Below are 27081 nucleotides of genomic sequence, written 5' to 3' on the forward strand. Positions count from 1 at the left end.
ATGGCAGATCTGGCAGAGGCTTGGTGCGTTGGTGTTGATGATAAATTCGTCGTTCACACGAAGGTGTGATAGATTTGCTTGACTCTAGTACAGGTCCTATCAGTCGAGTTCAGGGCGTGCCAGTAAGTTTAATCTTGAAACTAACAAGATAGTAATGAAAAGGTTAGATCGAGGAGACAATTGACCACAAGGCCAATATAGTATCGTGTGCCCAAATGATTCTCATAGAGTCCCAGATCAACAGCTATAACTGATGAATCCTATCTTACTATAAAGTTATCCCACACTAACTCCTTAAACTTAACATGCAAAGATGCCACATCATCATCCACTAATTAACAAGATGTCACATCATCATCCACTAACAATCATCACATTTAAACATCATGCAAGCATGCTATATCTTTATAGTTTTTATAATTTAAGAGCTTAAGATGCCACATCATCATCCACTAATTAACAAGATGTCACATCATCATCCACTAACAATCATCACGTTTAAGCATCATGCAAACATGCTATATCTTTATAGTTTTTATAATTTAAGAGCTTTTCAAATACAAACATGTTAAATTATCATCCAACATAATTCACATAATGTTTCAATGTATATCTTCATGCAAAGATGCCACATCATCATCCACTAACAATCATCACATTTAAACATCATGCAAACATGCTATATCTTTATAGTTTTTATAATTTAAGAGCTTTTCAAACACAAACATGTTAAATTATAATCCAACATAATTCACATAATGTTTCAATGTATATCTTCATACTAAATTCTCGCAGCAATGCGCGGGGTTTCACCTAGTTTTAGATATAATAAGTTGAAAAGAACATCGCCTGAAACTTAGATGTGATATAATTGTAAATTATCTAATTGTATTACGACCAATATTGATAGATCGTACTAGAGACATTATAAGATTGATAGTAATAAAATAGAATCTGAACAATTATATGTCTTTTGGATATGGGCCGATATGCCAAAATTAATTGATACTTATTATTGCTCTTTATGAAGGAATAAACTAACATCGGCTTTAACAAGTTTAAATATAATTGACAGCAATCTATAATTATTAACCACAATGATAGGATCTAACAGAGACAGTATAAAATTGAAGATAATAAAAAAGAGCAACTAGACGATTATTCTAAATCTTGTAAATTAACCGATTTAGCACATTTAAACCATGATAAATACATAATTCATCGACTAAATCTTCGATGAAACAACGGATAAAATCTATTCACTTGAGCAAATCTAACTAGCAAATTATAACCTAAAAGATCTGACTTAACTGAGACAGTATGAGGTTAATAATAAGTTTTATATATTTATACGAGCTAATTAATTACAGAGTGATTTATATATTGAATCTAACTAAGAAAGCAAAACAATCTAAGAACGAGCCAATATATTGGATAAGCAACGCATGAAGAAGCTTAACTAGTATATTGGACTTAACCGAGAAAGTACTAATTCCTCTTATACAAGAGAAGTTGACGAAACATACTTTATAGTCGGAGATCGAAACCGATGCAGCCCAAACTCAAAAAGAAGAATTTGTTGAAACTAAAACTAGGGTTGGTGATGCACTGAAAGTCTTTTATTAAACTATTGTTCGATTACAAAGAACAAGCCCGACTCATACACGACTCGATCGGCTATCTTACAGAACAAGGAAACTAACTGAGTCCAATTCTAACACGACCTCATCGGTTTAACACTCTATCTATGGAAATGGAAACTAAAACAAGAAGAGAATCCATGGTTTGGCACCAAGACAAGAGGATGCAACGCCGGCAACCTGTCGAACTGCACAAACAATTAAAAAAAACAAAGAAAGGGAAAGCCCTACTACAGGATATACCCGACTACCTGGACCCCCTCCCTCATCGCTGGCGACCGATCCGCCGGAATCGATGGGAAAGGTGGTCAGACGGAGGGAGCACGAAGCGCCTTTTCTTTCGCCGAGACTTCTTTTCCTTTACGAGAGAATTCAAGTCACAATAGTATCATTGTAAAGATTATAAGGTTGGTCTGAAAACTGCTGTATATCCTCCTCATTGTCAGTCTTTAATGTTCATATCATAGAAAACTCTTGGTTTTGACTGTTCCACAGCGTGCCAATCTTTTTCTGCGGTATCTTGAACATAATAAACTTGTGTAGCTTGTGATGCTAAAACAAATGGTTCATCACTCAAATTACTTCCATTGTTACACAAGTAATTGAACTTCACAAGTTTAATGCCAAATTTATCTTCCTTAATGCCACTGCCTTTCAAAACATATATTGAACCATTCACATCTGGGTAATAATATGCTTCCTTTATACTATAATTTAACTGAGTTATATCTATAAATCTACCATAATATGCAACTTTTCCTATAACAGGGTTTTGATCTTTTGAGCTGCTGAAACTACAAGTGTCAGCAATTATCTATACCATAATATGCACCACTGCCATCAGGTCTGGAAAGATAGATTTATTTGCTTCTTGATTGAATTCGATCTTTATGCACCACTGCCACCACATAGGTTTTGTTTGGCAAATGGATAGGGAAATTATATCCCACCCTCCACAAGGTAACATTGCATCTTAGCCATCCATTCTTCACATCTCATTTAATCACATTCATCCATTTTCTTTTCTCAATCTCATCTCTCATAACCCATTTGCCAAACGCATCCATACATATTACATACTACATATATAATTTTCTTAAAAAGATGTTAGATATACATCAGAATATCTTTGAATTTATCTGGACCCGCCCTGCCGCTAGGAAGATGCAATTCATGAACAACCTCGAGACAATTGTGGAGCGCGTGATATTTTCTTTAATTCTTTTTCTTTGGAACTTAATAAAAAGGTAGAAGAAGTCAAGTACTGTTGGGGATAAGAGAATAAGAATCTCTCAAGCGATGTTGTTGAAGAAGACGCCAAGTTACCAAGATGGTCCTTCAGTACTTACGGTTCACAAATTAATCAATACATGTAGGATCTTATTATAGCACATACATTGATTTCATCATACAATTAATCATACAGTTTAGCCAACCATGCTACAGTAAAGGGTGAATTAGGGCAGTGTGGTAACATCATATAATAATTACAACGTGATTTGCATTTGGATTAAAGTGTGATAGTAGTGTGATGTTAAGCTCAACGTACTGTATAAGTGGGTACGTGGACACAAATGCTACGTTTCTCGAGGGCGAGAGAATCTCAGGTTACTGTGAACATTATCCTACGATAATACATCATTGCTAAACAAATATGCATATTTGCCCCGTATTACTAGGACGCACACTATCTTATATAATTCGACAGTGCTATATATTATGATCCTGGTTTCGTGGCAAATTAAAACTTTTTTAAGGCGTCTCTCTCCAATAGTGCTCTATGAGAATTATTTGTCAGAGGATTTAACCATCCGGATTAAGCATGAGGATCCGTCTGGTACGACTTTAACTCTAGCTCGACTTCTTCTGTAGCTAAAGTTCAACTAAACAATTATTTGCTCTATCCGAAAAGAGAGTGGAGCTGGCTGAAGTGCTCTTACAAACTAAACTAGAGATGTGAAGCGAAGTTTAGACAGTTCCACAACTTTATTTCAGATCCAATTCTTAAAGTTAAATTTAGGAGTTAAAATACTACCAAACGATTGTGAGTCGGACAGACTGTTTGGTCCTATGTCACATTTGCCACGCTAAGCGAGTCAGTTTCTCGAACTGTTAAAGCAGATTTTGTAATGAGACATGCATAATGAGTTTTTTCTGCAATTACTTTCTCCGTCTTAAAATATAAGCATTTTTAACATAGTGACAAGTCAAACATTTTAAACATTGACCATTAATAACAAAAAAATAAAAAAGATCAATCATGTAAAATTGATGTTACCAGATTTACCATTAAACAAACTATCATAATATGCAACTCTTTTTATTTAAAACATCTTACTTTTATAGATATTATTGGTCAAAGTAGTATCTCGTAGACCGTGTCAGGGTAAAAAAAATGCTTATATTTTAGGACGGAGGGAGTAGCAATTTAGCATCGAGGTGAAGTTAAATATGAATCCATTTCGAATTGCATTTCCACATGGGTTGTACGTGTCACAAAAAAACAAATCAAAACGAGAGGCCCATGAATTCAATAGAGCCAAGAGGTGCCAAAATAACTATGATAATAAATGTGTTGCGCTGACTGCTGACAGATCTAAACACATGCCCTGTTTAGATCACACATAACACAAATTTTACACCCTATCACATCGAACACGTTTGAACACCTGTATAAAGTATTAAATATAGGCTAAAAAAATAATTAATTACATAGATTGCGACTAATTTGCGAGACAAATCTTTTAAGCCTAATTGCTCCATGATTTGACAATGTGGTGCTATAGTAAATATTTGCTAATGACAGATAAATTAGGCTTAATAAATTCGTCTCGTGGTTTACTAACGGATTTTGTAATTAGTTTTTTTAGTGACCGAACACCCTATGCGACACACTATATGATACCGGATGTGACACGACAAAATTTTACACATATGATCTGAACACCTCCACACTCACTAACATCAATGCAGATCCTGTACACATGGAGTAGTACATGATCTTCTCAGTAATTTAACTATTGAGCAGTCAGTCTCCTCCAAAGCATGCATCACATGTCATTTTTTAATACTCTCCTAGCTAGAGTAACACATTTTGATTTCAGATAGGCCTCTATATAAATGGAAGAAGATGCAGTCTACATCCCATATGCTACCACACAAGCACTGAATTAAATCCAGTCATCCAAGTTCCCTACCCTCCTACCGGTATGGTATTTCACATTCTATGATTAGTACCTGGAGTGTCTTCTCTTCTGCATCTGCCAACGACATCTTTGCTATTAATTAGCTTTCTTGCTACATGCTTAATTAGGTTGATACTAACATTTACAGGCAGTAACACAACGTTTGGTTGATGACGGCATTTAAATGTCCATAACTTGCTAAATGGAATAGCAAAGCTGTACATAGTGCGAAGATCTATTATATTTCAAATTAACAGATGTCCATTGTTTCAGTTTTATTTTACATTTGTGATTTTTTCCATGTTCTCTTACTATATGATTTCTTTTACTAGTGATCTAACGTGCAATTTTGACAAATTATTTTTCTTGATTTTGTCTTAGTAAAATTTACAGTAAGTATTATGTATATTTTTATGATTAATTAGCTAGGTGCCTTGCGCACATCTTTTTATAATAAAGTAATGTCTGATGACTGATTTTTTCCATATCTATCGGTCAAAGATTCAACGACATAATCAATATCCAATGTTTGCAATTTTTTTCTCTGGGTGAATAAGAAAACTTGCATCAGAATCATTTCAGAGAAAAATAAAAGAGTTGCACAAATAAGAAAAAATTAGGCGGGTACAATTAACAAATGTGACAAAAAGTACACGTAGGTGATACATCAGATAATGGGTTATCTGTGACGGACCATCGCCTTTAAACCTATCACATGCGTCTCACCTCTGACGGGTTACAACCATCCCTGAGTTTGCATAGATCCTCACCTCTGACGGGCCCAAACCCTCACCTTTGACAGGTTTGACCCTGGTCAGAGATTAATGGTCACAGATAACTCCACACTCACCACCCATCAAAGGTGAGGGTTTGGGTCCGTCGTCAGAGGTGACCTGATGGCGTAGTGTAAACTTATAAAATGAAAAAAACAGATTAAATTAAAAGATGCACAAATTTTCACCGAAGTTGCTAAAAAAGTTGCACACCACATACTATATACACTCACTGTGCAAGTTTAGGCAGTCAGTTAGCTTTACACATCGCTTCTACACTTGAACAATACAAAAACTACAAGTATAGATATCCTCAATCCAACCTTTCTAAAATAGATTATGGCACACAACTTTGGTATACTTTTTTTCTTCTATTGGCAAGCGTCAACATCAAAGTATTATTTTTCCATTTTAATTTAATGATTTCTTGCTTTTCTCTCTCAGTAAAAAAAAATTAATCCAAATGATAAGTCTGGACATACATATCTAGAAACTGAATTTTTTATAAGACACAGTGAGTAAGTTGTTAGGAGTATATTGATTTAGTAAATGATAATTAATGATAAAGAACTACTGTTGAGCAGTGCAATAAAGCAATAATAATACGTAGTATGATTTTGCAATTCTAAAAAAAGGAATATTGTCTCTAGTGACAGAAGAAAGGAACAGCAATGGCGAAGAAGAACTACGGTCAAGTGTACAACATCCTCGGGTGGGGCGACCCCTACTTCACCGTGAACTCCCATGGCCACCTCGCCGTCAAGCCCCATGGCCGCGACACCATGTCCGGCCAGGACATCGACGTCCACTCCGTCATCCACAGAGCTCTCGCCACCACCATCACCACCAACGACGGCGACAAGAAGCCCCAGTTCCCGATGATCCTCCGCTTCCCCGACGTGCTCAAGAACCGCCTCGACTCCCTCCACGCCGCCTTCCATGGCGCCGTCGACAGCACCGGCTACGCGTCCAGGTACCAGGGCGTGTTCCCCATCAAGGTGAACCAGAACAAGGCCGTCGTCCAGGACCTCGTCACCTTCGGCCATGGCTACAGCTACGGCCTCGAGGCTGGCTCCAAGCCGGAGCTGCTCATCGCCATGAGCTGCCTCGCCAAGGCCAAGCCCGGAGCTTACCTGGTCTGCAATGGCTACAAGGACGCCGACTACGTCGCGCTCGCGCTCTCCGCGCGCGCCATGGGCCTCAACGCCATCATCGTGCTGGAGATGGAGGAGGAGCTCGACATCGTCGTCGAGCAGAGCGCCAGGCTCGGCGTCGAGCCGGTCATCGGCGTCCGCGCCAAGCTTCTCACCAAGATTCCGGGACACTTCGGCTCCACGGCCGGCAAGCACGGCAAGTTCGGGATGCTCGCCGACAAGATCTACGAGGTGGCCGGCAAGCTGAAGAAGATGGGGAAGCTGCACTGGCTGAAGCTGCTGCACTACCATGTCGGCTCCATGATCCCGACCACCGACATCGTGTACAACGCGGCGGCCGAGGCCGCAGGAATCTACTGCGCGCTGGTGAAGGAGCACGGCGCGACGGGGATGACCACGCTGGACTGCGGCGGCGGGCTCGGCGTCGACTACGACGGGACGCGGTCGGGCAGCTCCGACATGTCGGTGGCGTACGGGCTCGAGCAGTACGCGTCCAGCATCGTGCAGGCGGTGCGGCTCACGTGCGACGACAATGGCGTCCCCCACCCGGTGCTCTGCACCGAGAGCGGCCGCGCCATGGCGTCGCACCACTCCATGATCATCCTCGAGGCGCTCTCGGCGATCCCGGAGCCGCAGGACGAGGAGGACACCCATCACCGGCTGCTCAGCAAGATCCAGGACCTCTCCTCCAAGCAGCCAAGAACTGCTCATACCGTCAATGGCGGCGGCGGCGTGGACGCCATGCACTCGCACGCCGTGGAGCTGAAGAAGCACGGGATCGAGATGTACAAGCTGGCGAAGAAGCTGTCCAAGAGGGTGACCGGCGACGCCAACGGCATCTACAACTACCACATGAACCTCTCCGTCTTCTCCCTCGTCCCCGACTTCTGGGGCATCGGCCAGCTCTTCCCGATGATGCCGGTGAGCCGGCTGAACGAGAAGCCGACCATCAACGGCACGCTGGTCGACATCACCTGCGACAGCGACGGCAAGGTAGAGAAGTTCATCCGCGACGCCGTGACGCTGCCGCTGCACCCACTCGACGACGCGGCGGCGGAGCACGGCGGCTACTACGTGGCGGCGCTGCTGTCGGGGGCGTACCAGGAGGCCCTGGCGTGCAAGCACAACCTGTTCAGTGGCCCCACGCTCGTGCGCGTCGAGAGCGCCGGCGGCGGCGGCGCGTTCAAGATCGTCTCCGTTGAGCTCGGCCCGACGGCGGAGGAGGTCATCGGCACGATGAGGTACGACGTGAAGAACGACATTAGCGATGTGATCGAGAAGGTTGCGACGGAGAATGGCGTGTGGCCGATGGTTGAGCCGCTGATGAAGAAAGGGCTGACCACCATGCCCTACCTCAACGATTACAAGCCCCCCAAAACCACCTTTTAAGCTTGTTTAGAAGTAGTCTTTATCGACATATAAATAAGAGTGCCTCGACCATGATCCATGCCTCCATGGACGAGCACACGGAGCACAGTCTGTATGACTGTATATTTGCCTGCTTCATACTAGTAGTTTGGTGTTGTATTCTCGAATAAATAACAGGGAATTGCTAAATCACAATCGACAGAAAATTGCTAAGTCCGGCCTTAAGCTCTACTATAGTGTTTCTGAATGTGGAGGAATTTCAAGATGTCTTGATGTGAAATAGTAGATACGCGGGACTCAAAATCTCGTGCTAAAAGGTGTGGAGGTTCGAGTCCTGTCCAAAGCATAATACAGAGAATACGCATTTAACGAGTATTCCACGTAGAAGTATTCTAGAAATCTATGCGTGACGCTCTCCTCTATCTTCTGAGGTCCTTAACCACTTCCCTAAGAAAAAGGAGACAGTAGAAGCTAAAATAGACTAAATAGCCTGAATAATTCTAAAAATCTCTCAAAGGAGATAATATAATTAAAAACCCAAAGTAGACGATATCCTATTACAAGGGTGGTCTTACGAATTGGAAAGAGGTTGCTCATACAGGATAGATGTATCTCAAACTTTATTGCTCTCATTTTTTTATGCGTCATGAAAAAGTGAGTACAAATTTCCCTTTTTATTTGTGAATCCTGTTTGTATCATTTGAGCGCACACTCGTAGCGATCAAGGAAATCGTTCAAAGCAGAGCACCGTAAAGGTAGTCATCAGATATATATGCACCTACTCTGTTTCCTCTGTTTCTTATTCTGTATCATGGCAATTGTCTGCTCTGTTTCCCGATTTGCTCTGCTTTGGCTCCATTTTTTTTGTTCGACTCTGCTCCTCCTTTCTCATGACCGTCGATTTCTACACCCTCCGTTCCAAAATAAGTGCGGTTTTAACACTATTCATGTTCAACGTTTGACCGTTCGTCTTATTTGAAAAAAGATTATGATTAGTATTTTTATTGTTATTAGATAATAAAATATGAATAGTACTTTATGTGTGATTAATTTTTTTAATATTTTTCATAAAATTTTTAAATAAGACGGATAGTCAAAGCGCTAAACACGGATATTTATGACTGCACTTATTTTGGCACGGAGGTAGTATTGAATTTTGGGAAATACAACGTGGCAACTGGCAAGACGTGTCTATAGAAAAGCAGAAAATTAATTTTCCAAATCTATATAAAAATAATGGAATCGCTATATTTGTGGCGACAATTTTCTTTCCTCGTTATAGTCAGATTTCTAATAGTTCGATTCAATTTGAGATTTGTGCTGATCGAGACCCACGGACGCATCTCATCATGTCAGTATCTAGTCCCTTGTCATGTTGACAGGCCCATTAAAATGGCGAGGCCCAAAATTTCCAAACAATAGCATTTCTCAACTTAAAATGTCATACGTGAAGCTAAAATTACATATGTAATTTGGGATTTACATGGTAAATACACTAAAATTACATATATAATTTAGTGACTAACAATGTAAATATATGATGACTATTTTTTCATGAAAAATATGACGGCATAAATATGAGAAAATCCCCTATGTACCCATGAAAGTTCACCTAATCCCTTCTATACCCCTAAATTTTGCTCAATCCCTTACATACCCTTGAATTTTAGTTTGGATCCCTTCCATGCCCTTTCCGCTAGTTGACCGTTAGTTCACCGTTAAGTTCTTTTGAAAAAGTCCATTTTGCCCTTTGCTATGAAGAAACATAATAAATTAACGAAGTACATTGTTGTAATGTAAAAACTTATTGGATGAGACTATTACATTTATGAGTCTGTGATGCACCATATTATTTGTGACAAATTTACTTTTACATATGATATAAAAATTTAATACTTATTTATTAGTTATTAAAAGTTCTTTTTATGTAGCATATGTGTTTTCATAGTAATACAACAGATTTGTTTATTACTATCAGAACACATATGCTAAAAAATAAATAAGTATTATTTTTTTATGTCATATCTCAAAGCATATTTATCGCAAATAATATGGTGCATAACTATCTCATAAACATAATAGTCTCATATAACAAATTTCTATGCTCCAACAATATACTCTATTAATTTATATGCTTCTTTATACCAAAGGGCAAAATGGACTTTTTCATAAGAATTTAACGGTCAACTAGCGGGAAGGGCATGGAAGGGATCCAAACTAAAATTCAGGGGTATGTAAGGGATTGAGCAAAATTCAGGGGTACATAAGGGATTAGGTGAACTTTCAGGGGTACACAGGGGATTTTCTGCATAAATATAGGTAGTCCCAAAAATAAACGAAGCAACAAAAACAAACCATTAGAATGCGTTTGGTTCAAAGGTTGGGATAAGTTAGGTTAGGTTGAATCTATTTTTCATGGTGTTGGTTTGAAGACAGGTATGATGGGATGATCCCTGCCAAGAAATATTTCCCCAATTTTAGGGAGAATTTACTATTTGCCACTCTCTCAAAATGCCAGTTCCCAAATGCCACTATCCTAAATTTTCATTCCCAAATGCCACTGGACCCACATGTCAGCCTCACTCAGCACCGGGTCCCGCATCATTTTTGTTTGAATGGAAAGTGAGGCTGACACGTGGGCCCGGGTGGCATTTGGAATGGAAATTTGGGAGAGTGGCATTTGAGCACTGGTATTTTGAGAGAGTGGCAAATAGTAAATTCTCCCCCCATTTTGAGGTTGGAATCGTCCTGCAAAACCAGCAAACCAATCCAACCCACTTTTTTCTCTCGCTGACATGTGGGCCACCCTTAAAAAGTAGGACCATCTCAGTTTTCATGCCGTATAGATAGATGGGACCATCTTATCCTAAAAACAGGGATGAGTCTAACCCATCACACCTCGTCCCAAAACCAACACATGCTTAGAAGATTAGTGAATGACCAAGCACAGTCGAGAAACATTACAGGATTATGCCTTCCGAATCTTCATCCAACTTATTATGACAGGGTGTAGAACCATTAGACCATTGCTACGACTAATTAGAGATTAGAGTTTGTTCACTCCGTTGCCATTTTCAAACAAGTTAACAAGCCCTTAGACTTTGTGCGTTAGTGCTATAGTAAAAAATAAAAAAAGGTTTCACTTCCAGTGAAAAAAGTTAAATCCATTATATATTTTGTCGGTCAATTATGGGCTTGGCATTTTTTAGCCTCCCATTCAAAAGCTTTTACTTTTTAGTTCACCCACAGACTCATGAAACTGGTAAAATAAATACAATGGCATGTAGAAAACCACTATGGTTTTTCGTGATTTGTAGTATATGGTTTTTCCTTATCACACAGATAGCGCTTCTGCTGTTGCTGTCGGCCAGAATCAATGCTAAACCATGACACATGACAATCAGTTCTGGGTTCAATGATTGATCAGTTGTCTAGTTGTGCTTTCGCTGTCACAGCTTTTGATCTAATAAAACCAGGGTTCAATATTGCGAAAATAAAAATGGTTTTGCTATTTCATTTACCACAGATTTTTCGACTCTTATCTTTTGATTTTTCTTATCCATAGAATGTTGCATCAAAGCTTCGTGTTTTTTAATCCAACTTACAATTACAGAGCACTTTTACTTTGTTATGGAGTACTTACATTCACTTACAATGCATTGAAATTAAATTTTAAAATTGTTTTTTTTCTATAGATTTATGACTTATGACATTTTTTTTATCATTTCATTTAAAACAGGATGTATCCATTGGTTAAAATTTTGCAAGATTCGAAGTTCCAACTATGTTGAAAAATCAATAGACGCTCCCAAACAAAAAAAAATCAGAAATTTCAATCCAAAATATAGTGTCTTGAAAACAGCCTTAAAGTAAATTGATAAATTTGTACTCCTAGATATTATTCACAAACCTATCTGGTGCATGTTCCAATTAAGAATCATCCATACATTGCAACCTGCACCGTGAATTGCAAAGAGTTTTGGACAATAATACTGCTAAAATGAAGCAAACCCTGATACACCTCATATTCGACTCTCTCTATAATTTTATTTCTGATTCCATGAGTAAAACAACACACATGATGAGAGATCATCATGACTTTTATTTATTCTAGTAATTTAAAAACGATGGAGCTATAGATGGGTGAAATAGACACATATATACATGTATGCAGCTACAAGTATTGCCACCATGATCCATCGATACGATCAGCCTGAGCCACAGACATAAACTAGTACAACGAACTTTTCGTCTGTGTGGCCGGTTTCACCGAATGGTGGGAAAGGTCGGCCATATGGCGAGGCCGCAGACACCTGTGCGGTCAGCTGTGTCCTTGGCCAAGTAGACGAAGCCATTGTCGCCCCACAGATTGCCGTACGAGTTCTTGGCAATCCAATAGTTTTCCCCAGTGTCGGGATGGTTCGTCCCGTAGCCGACGATGGTCAGGGCATGGTTCACGTTGGTGGAGCAGCCCGTGCCGCCCTTGTAGACACCATTACCCCTGTAGTTTTGGAACAAGGGATCACCGGCGTCGAACACGACGGCCACCGGCTGCCTGGCCACCGCCGCCATGATCAGGTCCTCCCTGTTTTCAGGTAAGGTGACGACGCCTCTGACGGTGGCGTTGTGCACGCCGAGCAGCTGCTTCTTGCAGCTCTCCTTGTGGCCGACGTACGGGTAGATGAGGTCGCTGGCGATGCCCTTGTTCTTGCTCACCCACAGGAAGGCGTCGTCGCTGTAACCCTTTGAGCAGGTGGCCTCTCCAGTATCGTCACAGTCCACCAGCTCTTGCTCCGACAGAGATATCAGATCTCCTCCTTTGATCTTGTGCAGGCTCTCTATGGCTGCCACTGCTGCAAATGCCCAGCACGCCGCTGCATCCCATGCATCCATGCGATTATATATTATGTAGTCGGTGTAATAATAAGGTTGTCTATTTTTCAATTAACTGACTTTTTTCTTACCTATTAATCACTTTATTCAACACTATATAATTGTCCAGTAACACACATAGTTAATGCCTTCTCTCTCTTGTTGTGAAACAAACAACATTTTATCCTAATTTATTAAAAATATGTATTATATTTTTTTTTATCATTTTCGTCACAAAATTTTTTTTATCCTCATTTATATGAAAAAGTTATCTACATAAACATAAAAATGCATATAGATTAATAAAAATAATTAAAGCTAACAAGAAGAATCAGATAATTGATACTAGTAATAAAACTATTAATGCACGCACCGCACTGGCCTTGATGCTTGGCCGGAGTCACCGCGCCCTCCTTTCTCCAGTCCACGGACTCCGGCACCGCAACCGTACGCCTGCCGGCGCCGGCGCCGGCGACGTACCCAGCACTGGTTGTAATCACTGCATCCTCCTCGTCGGAGTCGTCTTGCATCCCCCGCCGCTCCGGCGGAAGGCGTACGTCGCCGGTGTAGGTCGCGAGGAACTCCTCGTGGGTGAGGTCGGTGAACGGCGTTTCACCGAGCTTGAAGGTGAGGCTGCCGTTCCGGTTGGTCGCCTCGATGAACTCCATGTTGCTCCGGTATACCTCGAATCGCCGCAGCTTCTCGTCGGCGGAGGCGTACGACCGGTTGTGCGTCGCCATCCACCTATGGAACCTGTCCATCATCATCATCATCAGCTGATGCTCTTTCTCGTGCTCGTTTGTCATGGTGGCGGTGAGATCGTCCGCATGGCAGCTAGGAGAAGCCAAAAGGACACATATTATTGCGAGTAGGAGCACAACGGCGAGAGGTAGACGAAACGGCGGGGAGGAAGCCATGGCTGGCAGCTGCCTGTTAGTAGTTGGGTGCAGTGGTACATATATATGCATGCTATTTATAGTAGTACATAGGTCCCCATACAATAATTTTCTACTCCATCCGTTTTGGATTATAAGACGTTTTAACTTTGGTCAAAGTCAAACTGTTTTAAATTTAATCAAGTTTATAGAAAAAATTAATAATATTTTCAACCTAAGATAAATTTATTATAAAAATATATTCAATTATTGATTTGATTAAACTAATTTAGTATTATAAATATTATTATATTTATCTATAAATTTAGTCAAACTTAAAACAGTTTAACTTTGTCCAAAGTCAGGGAGTATATGCTTTTTGTTTATACATGGGAAGTCTTTTTTTTTTCTCTTGAGAGGACATCCCTTGTTTTATACATGCTCATCATTTTTTTAAAAAAAACATTGAAAATTCAAATTCGATCTAGATAAATAGAAAAAAACAATTTTGAATGTTCAATCAAAGTATTTTATTCTTTTTGCAAAAGTAAAATTATAACTTGCAAGCTTATGAAGTGGTATGCCACATATTGATTATCTTAAAAAAAAAGGACGGCTATAACATGGACTCCCGTCCTAATCGAATAACTTAATGAGCGTAACTGTTTGACCAACCAACTACTCCTGTTATTTTATCAACTTCATGTAAATCCCCACGTGAGATTCCACACGTCAGTGCATGTTCTTCGTGTCCTCACAAGGGCCCACACTTCAGAACACATCTACTCGTTGGAGGCACAACACACCCACTTCTATTGTTATGATGCTAACATCAGCGCCAATTTAGATACTAGACTGATCTAGGTACCAGGTATCTGATAGCCAGTACCAGGTCTAGTGCCTATAGGTATCAGATCGATCTAGGTACCAAGTACCTGATATATATACCTAGATACCTGATACCTAGTACTCGGTCTTCTACCAATGATAATCAAACCGATTTAGGTACAATGTACCTTGATACCTGAGGTATCTGTCCTGGTACCTATGGTAGCAATTCGAACAATCTCGATACCGGTTACTCAATATCTAGGTACCAGGGACTCGATACCTAGGCATCAAATACCTTATGGGTATCATGTATGATTCATGGCTATCAGGTCTTCACACCGATGAGAGCCACAAGGAGAAGGGAAAGGAGGCAAAGGCAAGCGCGAAAATGAGATGGCTACCTTCCTTAGAGACAAAGGCTAGTGCCATTCCTTCTTGTTGCTATCCTCGATACCCACGCAAGTGTGATGGTCTCGGACATCGCTTGCGGCACCAGGATGGACAGCTTAACTCAGCTCCCACCTTAAACTCGTTGCATCTCTTCCTGGACCCCAGGCACGCGAGATCCCTATGGCCGCCATCGGTGACGTGACATTAGCATAGTGAGCGCCGACACCGCCCCGTCCTTGTCGAAGGGCTTGTTGTGGATGCCTATCCCAACCCTACTAGGAACGAAGAAAAAAGTTAGAGAGAGGGAGAAAGGAGCAGAGGAGAAGCGGCAGAGGACGACAAGGTTGAAGCGAGGCTTAGGGAAAGAGAGAGACATGAAGTGAAAGGATTAGAATGGATGGTTATCCACTTATTCCGTCTCCACGGGATCCTGTTAGGTAGTTTTTCTGTAAAAGAAAAATAGTAGCATATGTAAAAATAAGGGATGTTTTTGTCGAGAGACAAACAATTTCCATTATGCATGTGCAGTAATTAAAATGTCACCACTCATACACCTACTTGAACGCATCTCTATCTATGGTGGAGACTTTATGGATTATCCATTGGAACTTTGGAGTTTTGCAATCCAAGGAATTTTTTGGAACTCCTTTGAAACAACAAAGGTGAAAACATGGAAATAGGAAGATCACAATTGAAATGTTGAGACCTTTTAAATCCTACAGATCCTTTGGATGGTGCACCTCATAGGTATGTGTTCTTTTCTTTCGTTTCCTAACTTTCACTCTCTCATTTTTCACACACATATTTTCTGAATAGCTAAATGTTGTATTTGTTATAAAAAAATTCTATAGAAAAGTTATTTTAAAAATCATATTAATTTATTTTTTTAAGTTTTTTAGCTAATATTTATTTAATCATGTGCTAATATTTTGTTTCGTTTACCTGCCGAGAGAGGAAGGTCCCCAACTATCCTAAAAGAACACAGTAGTCTATGTTTCTTTCTTACTTGGGCAGTTAATTAATTTCACACGAGGTATGTCCAACTGGGCGGCCTAAGAGCAAGGTTAAGGGTCCATTTGAATCGCAGGATTGAGAAAACGTAGGAATAGAAAAAACGTAGGATTTTATAGGAATATAAGTGTAAAACATAGGATTGCAAAATGCAGGAAAAACACAGGAATGACCGTTTGATTGAACCGTAGGAAAAACACAGGAATTAGATGAGAGAGATAGACTCAAAGTAAAGTTACCAAGAGATTCTACCTTATGTTAAATTTCCTCCAAAACTTGCATGGGAAGAGGCATTCCATAGGAATTTTATAGGATTTCATAGGATCCATTCCTTTAATTCAAAGGGCTATATAGGAAAATTTTTATAGGAATAAAATCCTCTAAAATTCCTATGAATTTCTTTTGAATCAAAGGAGGCCTAATAGTATAGCCCACTACTAGTTCCAATTCATCTATAGCCAGTCTAATAGCCAATTTATACAATAGTTGCTTAATATACTATTAATATATGGTCCACATGTCATACACACACTCCGTCTTGAAATCCGTGCTGTAGCTGGCTACAGATCTATAGGCCGCTACTCTCCTCTCATCTTTTATCATATTAAAATATGTTTATAGCTGGCTGAAAGTCTGCTATTGTACCTGCTCTAAGTGTGATCAATTTGACATGGGATAATTTTACTGGAGCGGGGCAATTGCTGCTCAGCTGCTAGTGCGTGCAACTGCAGAAGGAAGAGCGAGGTTCCTTTAATAAAAAGAAGAGGAAGAAGGAAGGAATGAACTAGAGCGGCAATGTGGTAAGAGTTAACTGTGATTTGGACGGAATGCTATAATGAAGAACGGAGGTAATTAATTTTCAGTGTTGTTAAAATAAGCTGGGATTTTTGGGTGCTACAAAACTAAACTAGCGATCTTTCGTATTATGAAACCAATTTTGGTTAAACGGTAAGATGGTTATATTATGAGCGCATATCTTACCTGTGGAGCTATGCTAATAAGTCATCATCAATTAATTGTAGGGCACGAGAATCCAATTTACACCCATGCCACCAAAAGGAACCGACAAACCGACGCTCGAATGTCCCGCTTGCTAGATTGTCCAAATAAACAACTCCCCACGCGATTCTTGTGTGAGGCCCCCAAACCCTGCGTAATTAATCGGCCCTATTCGGTAGCGCTTCAGACCAAGATTAAGTATATACAGGATATCTTTAGATTGTAGCTAAAATAACTCTTAATAAGTTTTAGTAATGTTAAAATTTTGGCAAGATGTAATATTATCAAATTTTTTTGCATGATTTCTTATGTATTAACCAAATTTAACAACAAACTAAATGTAGACTTTTTTTAACAACTTTGCTAAAAAATGGTATGGTTGAAAATAGCATCAAAGTGAACAGGCCCATAGTTATATGAAATGAGAAAATATTAACGTTTAATTAATTGAGTTTTAATTATTCTAAATTACAAAATAAACTTATCTTAAATCAACTTCTATATAAAAAGTTTTGATACGAAATACGTAGTTTAAAAAGCATGTTAACGGGAACCTGTTACGAACCCACTCCATGTGATTTAGTAAATTCCTGCACAAGCAAACAATTCTTCCTCCAACACTTGATACATGAGTATTTGGGGATACAAATGAGGGAAATAGAATCAAGGCTGAGAATCAGCAGTAGGTTGGAGAAGAAGAGATAGCTAGAGATTGGAGAAGAGAAGAGAGATACAGAGGTTGAAGAAGAGAGAGCATCGGAAGGAAGAAGTCAAGTTTCATATGTTCTGTTCCGTTCCATTCCCCATTTGTTGGCTCTGCTCCTTTTGTAGTAGCTGGAGTGGTCGGCTTGTCGCAGCGGATTGGGCCTAGCCAGCCCTAAACTCAATATGCATACCGATCCGGCCCAGTTACATGACATTCTCCCCGCCTTAAAAATCAGCTTGTCCCCAAGTTGATGCAATTGAAGCTCAAGATCAGTGCCTCCAAGATCCCAGGGTAGCTGCAAGTGATCATCAAGAGCTAATCCATAAGCACCAGCTGATCCATAAAATGCAACCACAAGAGACGACTCCATGCCAATAGAAGTGACAAAACTTGCACTCTGGTGGATGCATTGCACCTCCATTTGTCCAGAATTATAGTTAGGGATCTTGATACTAGTCACAAGCTTTCTGTATGGAAGGACAGCAAACATGGTCAGTGATAGAGAAATGCTAGATACTGTGCCCACTTGGATACTATCATGAGCATTCTTGTACTTGCAAACTGAGCTGAGATCAAGAGTATCACTCCCTCCCTTCTTCACTTCTGTAGAAATTTGGCAAGCTATTATAGTAACCAAATTGACAATACCTGGATCCCAGGATCTTATTCTTGTCATCTCAGCAATCTTGACATACACAAGCTTCACTGCCAATTGCACAGTCCCAGCTTCTAGGAAATTTATCAGGGCAAAAGAAGATAATAGCCATGTCCTCCCAATTGCTACAACATGGATCCATTTGCTTGGCATGACAGGAGTCCATGTCACATCATACACTACATCTTCAGAAACACTGCAATATACAATGCTGATTTGATGATAGTATAGCAACATCTTATCAACACCATCGATTTGTTGCTTTATCATTCCTTGAAAATGAAACCCTTGGTAAGTTGGAGCATCCACCATATATTTTCTCCATTGATAAGGCTTGCTCAGGAAATAATTAGCTGAGAATTTGAACCGACACCAGCTCCTAACTTGCTGAATTAGTAAATTTTCATTCTCAGATTGAGCTAGATTGTAGCTTGGAACTAGCTGTCCCAATGACTGCATAGGCAGAGCAGTATCCATCATATCTCCAACTAAAAGATTTGAAAAACTGTACCAATTGGACTTGACAACCTCACACTTCAGTTTCTCTTCCTGTAACATTCGTTCACCCAACAATTGCAGACCTTCTATGGTAGCCTTGGGGACTGAATAGACTGTTACGATAATCTGAATCTCTAGTTTCTGACCATGTAAATTCAGTTTTTCCACTTTAGCTTTAACTTCTGCTTGAATAGGTGGTGGCCAGGGCTGTAAGAGCTTCACCACCATGCCTCCGCTGCCTTGATTAAATATATCTGGCCATGGCAAGAATCGAAAATCCAGTGGAACTGCCAGTCTCCAGGGAGGTACTACTTGCGGTCTAGCTGTGAAATCTGCCCCTGAGACAAAATCATCATAGTAGGCCTCACATTCAGAAGAGACAATAGGAAGGTTGGTGACACCAATGTAATTGCTCCGGCACAAAGTCAAACTCACATCTGTAAATGGTCTGAACACTGAAATGAGCTTGGTATTCACCTTGGTAAACTCGACACAATCATCAGTGATCATATCACCGGCATCACCATCAACCTTTTCTTTTTTGCTTTTTGTCAAACCCTTGGTTGGTTTCACTGTCACCATACTAAGCTTGTTAGTGTTGACAAAGTAGCAAACCAATGCAAACAACAAACGTTTTTCTTCACGAGTGTTTTCTTACCAATTTATCTTGGACTTCTTTTTAGATGAAATTTTTTTTATACTAACATTTTTAGATGAAGTTTGTATGCCCCGTCTTAACTGTCCGAGTCATTGCTTTATTGGATAATCCATATTTGTAATCGTGTCATAGGCAGGCCCCCACGTGTCAATTCACATGTGCCGCCAATCGTGATTGGAGCAGTATCCACATGGGCTAACATCCAATTAAACAGGCCGAGATTAGGCCTTTCTATGCAGTTAATTTCAGCATGTTTGATTTATCATCAACCTTTTATAGCATTCTTCGTTTTAATTTTACCAATCTAGCACGGTAAGGAAACAAGCGAAACACATATACTGAAAATCACAGCTATAATAAAATTCAGTAACTCCTTAACATTACCCTTTTAAAACCACATCAAAGTAAACGTAGATGCATCGGTGTTGGCATACAATACTTACTATTTTGATCCATATGTTGTGTGTTTTGGGCTCTTCACCGAACAGCCACTTTAATAATATAATAGAAACTAGCACGATGGTCCGCGCAAATTGCGCGGCTAACTACGAATATTACTTTTTTATATAAATTTGAATTTTTATTATTTCTAAATTATATTTTGATATAGACTCATGTTAGGTTATGTTTTTTTGGAGTAATGATGACCGGAAAAGAAAATATAGTCTAACTAAGTGGGAAAACATATGTCGACCAAAAGATTAAGGTGGACTAGGTGTCCATAACCTTGATATAAAAAATAGCTGCTTATTAAGCAAATAGCTTTTCCAGTTGTTTAATGGTGAAGGACTATGGCAAGACCTTTTGCGAAATAAATACTTAAAGGGTAAAGCTCTTTCTGGTATGTCAGATAGGTATTTCTCAGTTCTGGGCCGGTTTAATGAAAGTCAAAGATTAATTTCTTAGGTTTGGTTCTTTTAGATGTGGCAATGGGACAAACATAAGATTTTGGGAAGACATGTGGTTAGTATTGCGTGCTTTCAAAGATCAATACGCTACATTATATAATGTGGTTCGAAAGAAGCAGTCTACTGTGGCAGAGGTCATGAGCACAACGCCGCTAAATATCTCTTTTAGAAGAGCTATTGTTGGCCAAAAGCTAATCGAGTGGAACGATTTGATCCTCAGGCTAGCTAATATAACTCTGTCAAATGAAAAGGACTGCTTTGTATGGTCGCTCCATAAGAATGGTCAATTTTTCGTCAAATCTATGTATGCCGCGATCATGAGCTGTAATGTTTCAAAAAGAGAATTTTGTGGGACTTGAAAGTTCCACTAAAGATCAAGGTCTTTATGTGGTTTCTTCGCCAGAAAGTAATTCTAACGAAAAATAACCTGGATAAAAGAAAATGGGGAGGGGGAGGGGAGACAAACATTGTTCTTTCTGCTATGCACAAGAGACAATCTAACATCTTTTCTTTGAGTGTCATGTCGCTCAGTTTGTTTGGAGATGTGTGTTTTTTTCTTTTAATATCCCCCCACCCCGTAACACCAAAAACATTTTTGGTAATTGGCTTATAGGGGTATCTAGGTCCATTAAGAAGATGATTCTAATTGGAGCTAGTGCTGTATGTTGGTCAATTTGGCATTGTCGCAATGATAAAGTTTTTAATGGTAAACAATTATCTAACCCTATACAGGTTATCTTCATGTCTTCCTACTGGCTCCACTTTTGGTCTACAATGCTACCACAGGAGGAGCAGGATACTATGCGCAATGGTGTAAAACTCTTGGAATCGGTAGCCAAGGGTCTCTTATTCCACTATGGGTAGCGTAGTTCCATAAAAATTGCTAGCTAAAATATTTTATGTGGTTTAACGCTAGTCAATAATAAAGGGGAGTTGGGGATTTGTCCCATCACCTTATTTCTCTTTTTGATTTACTTTTATCTTACCTTTTTATTACTATTAAACTTATGGCTGTGTGTCTTATGACAGAAGCCGGAGATGTAATCCATTTCCATTATCTAAAAATATAGACTCTAAATTATTTTTCCAATATTTATTTTTTTAAAATTTTAAATTTCGAATTATAAATTTATTTCTATATGGACTTCTATTTTTTTTCAATTTCAAATTTTAATTAGTTCTAAATTATATAATGGTGTGGACTCTAATACTTTCTTTTAATATTTATTATTATTAATTCTGAATTTCAGCTATTTAAAATTGTATTTCTATATGGACTCTATTATTCTTTTTTAATCCAAGTTTTTGATATTTCTAAATTTTATTTCAACATAGACTCTTCTTAAAATTTTCTTCATTTTTATTCCAAATTTTAGATATATATTAAATTATATTTATATTTATAAATAGTTTTATTTTCATCTAGGTAGTTGAAGAGAATTCTTTATTCTGAATTTCAGATATATTGAAATATATTTCCATTTGAACTCTATTTTTTTCTAATTAATATGGAAATTTGTAGAAAGTGGAAGCAAATATGGTGGCCTTTTTATATTAGACTAAGATATACTATTATAGACATATAAATGCGTAGAGTGTGCAGGTATGACCGTATGAACATGCCATTAGAGATTTGATTTGTTGCAACGGGGAGAATAGATCGAGATAAGCAATGAAACCAATACCTCTTACGGACATGAGCACTTGTGATTTGTATTATACACGGTTACTGTAGCCCAGCTTAGGTTTTTTTCCCTTGGAAAAGGCTTCCAAGCTACTAATCATTCTATGCAGCTGTCCGATCGGACACATTTTTTTTTCTAAAAAAAGTCCTTATATACAAAAAATTTTCCTTATATATTTTTTATTCTGCTTATTTCTATATGGACTCTAATCTCTACTTTTAGTTTTCTTATCTTCTTAAATTCTGAATTCTCATTAGTTCTATTGTCTACCGGTATGGACTCTAGTATTATATTCCTATATTCTATATTTTTAATCCGAATTTCAGCTATTTTTAAATTGTATATTCCTATATGGACTCTGTTTTTTCTTTTTCTCTGATTAATATGAGAATTTCTAGGCTATAAGAGCAAACGTGGAGGCTTCTTTTTCTATTCCTTTAATAAGTTAACTAGCATAGTGACCCGCGCAGATTGCGCGGCTAGCATCATTATAGTTTCTCTCATATAATAGCATATATATATTTCTCATTATATTAAAATGAAAATATAATTTGAAATTTTGCAATAACTTTACGAAACAACTAATGTGTAGTATTCATATTGTATTTTATATATGTGTTAGTTATTAATTATTTTTAATATCAAATTTAAGTTATTTGTAAATTATATATATTCCTATATGGACTCTAGACTCGTCTTTTAATATTTATTTTTTTAATTATGAATTTTTATTATTTCTGATTGTATTTCTACGTGGACACTAAACTCATCTTTCAATATTCTTTAATTTTTTATTTCAAATTTCAGTTAGTATTCCTATATTGACTTTGCTTCTTCCCATTTTTTTTAATTTTAAATTTTAGTTATTTGTAAATTATATTTTTATACGGACTCTGAATACTACTTTTAATTTTATTATGTTTATTCCGAATTTTAGTTAGTTTTAAATTCTTATATGGACTCTATACTCTACTTCTAATATTCCTTTTTTTAATTCCAAATTTCTATTTTTTTCGTAATTGTATTTATATGTGGACTCTATACTCTACTTCTAATATTCCATATTTTTAATTCCGAATTTCTATTATTTCCTAATTGTATTTTCTATATGGACTCTGTACTCTACTTCTAAAAGCACGAACAAAGAAAATACATTGGATTGTCTTTGCTATATGAAGCATATAACTTCGAGTTTCTTTCATTCTACACACCATTCATATTTTTGCGAGTACATTTTTATTATATATGTAGCCTGTAATAACTTTTCCATTATTGCTAATAAAATACGTTTATTAGCAATAATAGTTTTCAGAATTTATTAAAAAAGAGGGACTCTAAACATTCAATTAAAACTGGAAAACACCATATCTTTAATTTATACTTAATTTATAAGACATATCTTTTAAACAAACTAAGTCAAACTCCTCTCAAGATAATAATAAAAAAAATAAATCTTATAGTAATAAATTAAATATTATATAGTTTAAAGCTAATAAATATTTTGGAAAATTTCAAATAATGTCGATGAAGAAAATTTGAAGAGAAATAATACTTTTGAAGCATATAGGCCGGGTCATTCGGTTGATATTTTATCCTTATAAATTTCTCAAACATATCGTACAATACATGCCCGCGTGAATGCACGGGCTAATTTCCTAGTTATATGAAAACAAATAAAATTAGTTATAGATGACGGGAGACAATAAAAGAAATCTACGATATATAGGATTATTTTATGGACTTGCTGAAGGAAGGTGGGCCCAAATATGGGTCATGTAGCAAATGATTGTTGGAGCAAGGCCCAGCCCAAGGTAGCGTACATCCAGACGAATTCCGAAGCTTCCGGATACTGACGCTCCGAAATGCGCTGGTGCTGGAAGCTGTGGAAGGAAGGCTCTCGAGTCTGGAAGCCGCATCGCGCTTTCTCCGCTCCACCTCCACGATCCAACAGATGGGCTGCAACCCCAAAAGAGCGGGAAATGTTGAGAAGCCTCTGGAACACCTGCGATCCGTCCATCGTCTTCCTGTTCCATCGAGGAGTATATATATATATCTGTCCGTCCGTCCTACTTGTCAAATCCAATCGATCCATCTCTGCACAGCTGCACTTGCATTTCAGCCAGCGACAAGAAAGCACCAAATCTCTTTGCATTCAAGCAGCAGGCAACATTGTTGAGGAGGGATCACCGATCGGATCGGAGCAGTGAACTGAAATGGCGGCGGCGGGGGACGTGCAGATGGCGGAGAAGGAGACGTTCGCGTTCCAGGCAGAGATCAACCAGCTGCTCTCCCTCATCATCAACACCTTCTACTCCAACAAGGAGATCTTCCTCCGCGAGCTCATCTCCAACTCTTCTGATGTACTACGTCCCTCCTCTGTTTCTTGATTTACTCTGCTTTGTTTGTGTTTGCTCTGTTTTCTCCTCTGCTTCCACTCTGTTTTTCTTTCACTTGCTCTGCTTCCCCTTCTTCCTCACACTGACCAATGCTGCTGCAATGGCGAATGCAGGCGCTTGACAAGATCCGCTTCGAGAGCCTCACCGACAAGAGCAAGCTGGACGCCCAGCCGGAGCTCTTCATCCGCCTCGTCCCCTACAAGCCCTCCAAGACTCTCTCCATCATCGACAGCGGCGTCGGCATGACCAAGTCCGGTCAGTACACCATTCTTTCTTTCGTTTACATATCTTGCACGCACCTCGCCGGCGGCGAGTTACTGACACAAATGCTCTTCAAATTTTTGAAGACCTCGTGAACAATTTGGGCACCATCGCGCGCTCCGGCACCAAGGAGTTCATGGAGGCGCTGCAGGCGGGCGCCGACGTGAGCATGATCGGGCAGTTCGGCGTCGGCTTCTACTCCGCCTACCTCGTCGCCGAGAAGGTGGTGGTCACCACCAAGCACAACGACGACGAGCAGTACGTGTGGGAGTCGCAGGCCGGCGGCTCCTTCACCGTCACCCTCGACACCGCCGGCGAGCGCCTCGGCCGCGGCACCAAGATCACCCTCTTCCTCAAGGACGACCAGCTCGAGTACCTGGAGGAGCGCCGCCTCAAGGACCTCGTCAAGAAGCACTCCGAGTTCATCAGCTACCCCATCTACCTCTGGTCCGAGAAGACCACCGAGAAGGAGATCAGCGACGACGAGGACGACGACATTGACGACTCCAAAGGCAAGGAGAAGGAAGGCGACATCGAGGAGGTCAAAGATAAGAAGAAGAAGAAGAAGGTGAACGAGGTGAGCCATGAATGGGTGCAGATCAACAAGCAGAAGCCCATCTGGCTGCGGAAGCCGGAGGAGATCAGCCGGGAGGAGTACGCGTCCTTCTACAAGAGCCTCACCAACGACTGGGAGGACCACCTCGCCGTGAAGCACTTCTCCGTGGAGGGGCAGCTGGAGTTCAAGGCCATCCTCTTCGTGCCCCGCCGCGCGCCCTTCGACCTGTTCGACACCCGCAAGAAGATGAACAACATCAAGCTCTACGTGCGCCGCGTCTTCATCATGGACAACTGCGAGGAGCTCATCCCGGAGTGGCTCGGCTTCGTCAAGGGCGTCGTCGACTCCGACGACCTCCCGCTCAACATCTCCCGCGAGATGCTGCAGCAGAACAAGATCCTCAAGGTCATCCGCAAGAACCTCGTCAAGAAATGCATCGAGATGTTCTTCGAGATCGCCGACAACAAGGAGGATTACGCCAAGTTCTACGAGGCCTTCTCCAAGAACCTCAAGCTGGGGATCCACGAGGACTCGCAGAACCGCGGCAAGCTCGCCGACCTGCTCCGGTACCACTCCACCAAGTCCGGCAACGAGCTCACCAGCCTCAAGGACTATGTGACCCGGATGAAGGAAGGGCAGAAGGAGGTCTACTACATCACCGGCGAGAGCCGCAAGGCCGTGGAGAACTCGCCGTTCCTGGAGAAGCTGAAGAAGAAGGGGTACGAGGTGCTGTTCATGGTGGACGCCATCGACGAGTACGCCGTCGGGCAGCTCAAGGAGTACGACGGCAAGAAGCTGGTGTCCGCCACCAAGGAAGGGCTCAAGCTGGACGACGACGACGACGCCAAGGAGAGGAAGAGGTCGTTCGAGCCGCTCTGCAAGGTGATCAAGGACATTCTGGGCGATCGCGTGGAGAAGGTGGTGGTCTCGGACCGGATCGTGGACTCGCCGTGCTGCCTGGTCACCGGCGAGTACGGCTGGACGGCGAACATGGAGCGGATCATGAAGGCGCAGGCGCTGCGGGACAGCAGCATGGGCGCGTACATGTCGAGCAAGAAGACGATGGAGATCAACCCGGAGAACGGGATCATGGAGGAGCTCCGGAAGCGCGCCGACGCTGACGCCAACGACAAGTCCGTCAGGGACCTCGTCCTCCTCCTCTTCGAGACGGCGCTGCTCACCTCCGGCTTCAGCCTCGACGACCCAAACACCTTCGCCGCCAGGATCCACCGCATGCTCAAGCTCGGCCTCAACATCGACGACGACGACGCCGCCGCGGCCGACGACGACGCTGACATGCCCGCGCTCGATGACGCCGCCGCCGAGGAGAGCAAGATGGAGGAGGTGGACTGAATTAAATAAGTACTCGCTGCCATGTCGAAATGCATCATGGTGCCATGGTTGGGTGTGTCTGCGCTGCACTTCAACAGTGTGTGGTCGTGTTTGCGTCGTGTCGCCAGTGTTAGACATGAGTCTTACGTAAGTATATGTCGCCAGTGTTAGTATGTTGCATTTGCGTTACTCATGCGTACATCTTTCTAAGCCATCGTTGAGAAAGTAGTAGTATCAGTATTAAAAAATGATCGAATTCCTATGTCTGAAACTGAAATGATCGACTAAGCTCCAATGTTTTCAATTCAGTTTCAGGTTTTGCGCTCCA

The 27081-nt window shown here is 40.4% G+C and overlaps 3 protein-coding genes across 4 annotated transcripts; 2 read left to right on the plus strand and 1 right to left on the minus strand.

Annotated features, from left to right (window-relative positions):
• Positions 1-4786: 4786 nt before the first annotated feature.
• On the plus strand, positions 4787-8333 carry LOC4334917 (arginine decarboxylase 2-like). Of its 2 annotated transcripts, none has more exons than NM_001402331.1 (2): positions 4787-4847; positions 6249-8333. In NM_001402331.1, exon 2 carries the CDS (start codon positions 6270-6272, stop codon positions 8139-8141), a length of 1872 nt encoding a protein of 623 aa, NP_001389260.1. In that variant the 5' UTR covers positions 4787-4847; positions 6249-6269; the 3' UTR covers positions 8142-8333. The 2 variants fall into 2 exon arrangements, with proteins under 2 accessions (NP_001389260.1, NP_001389259.1); NM_001402330.1 differs by having other exon boundaries at positions 4788-4847; positions 6255-8333.
• Positions 8334-12121: 3788 nt separating this feature from the next.
• LOC4334918 (senescence-specific cysteine protease SAG39) lies at positions 12122-13937 on the minus strand. Its single transcript, XM_015779676.3, has 2 exons — positions 13366-13937; positions 12122-12994 (listed from the first exon to the last, which is right to left on the minus strand). The coding sequence occupies exons 1-2, from the start codon at positions 13907-13909 to the stop codon at positions 12387-12389; spliced, it is 1152 nt and encodes a 383-aa protein (XP_015635162.1). The 5' UTR covers positions 13910-13937; the 3' UTR covers positions 12122-12386.
• Positions 13938-24280: 10343 nt separating this feature from the next.
• Positions 24281-27081, plus strand: LOC9267997 (heat shock protein 82). The gene is made up of 3 exons (XM_015778791.3): positions 24281-24568; positions 24718-24859; positions 24952-27081. Exons 1-3 carry the CDS (start codon positions 24422-24424, stop codon positions 26772-26774), a joined length of 2112 nt encoding a protein of 703 aa, XP_015634277.1. The 5' UTR covers positions 24281-24421; the 3' UTR covers positions 26775-27081.

Source organism: Oryza sativa, chromosome 4 (assembly GCF_034140825.1).
Source record: "Oryza sativa Japonica Group chromosome 4, ASM3414082v1".
NCBI lineage: Eukaryota > Viridiplantae > Streptophyta > Magnoliopsida > Poales > Poaceae > Oryza > Oryza sativa.

Coding starts and splice junctions, on each gene's coding strand:
- LOC4334918 (XM_015779676.3), bottom strand. CDS start 13,909: ATGGCTTCCTCCCCGCCGTTTCGTCTACCTCTCGCCGTTGTGCTCCTA. Junction 12,995..13,365: donor CAAGCATCAAGGCCAGTGCG/GTGCGTGCATTA, acceptor CATGGGATGCAG/CGGCGTGCTGGGCATTTGCA.
- LOC4334917 (NM_001402331.1), top strand. CDS start 6,270: ATGGCGAAGAAGAACTACGGTCAAGTGTACAACATCCTCGGGTGGGGC.
- LOC9267997 (XM_015778791.3), top strand. CDS start 24,422: ATGGCGGCGGCGGGGGACGTGCAGATGGCGGAGAAGGAGACGTTCGCG. Junction 24,569..24,717: donor TCATCTCCAACTCTTCTGAT/GTACTACGTCCC, acceptor TGGCGAATGCAG/GCGCTTGACAAGATCCGCTT. Junction 24,860..24,951: donor CGTCGGCATGACCAAGTCCG/GTCAGTACACCA, acceptor AAATTTTTGAAG/ACCTCGTGAACAATTTGGGC.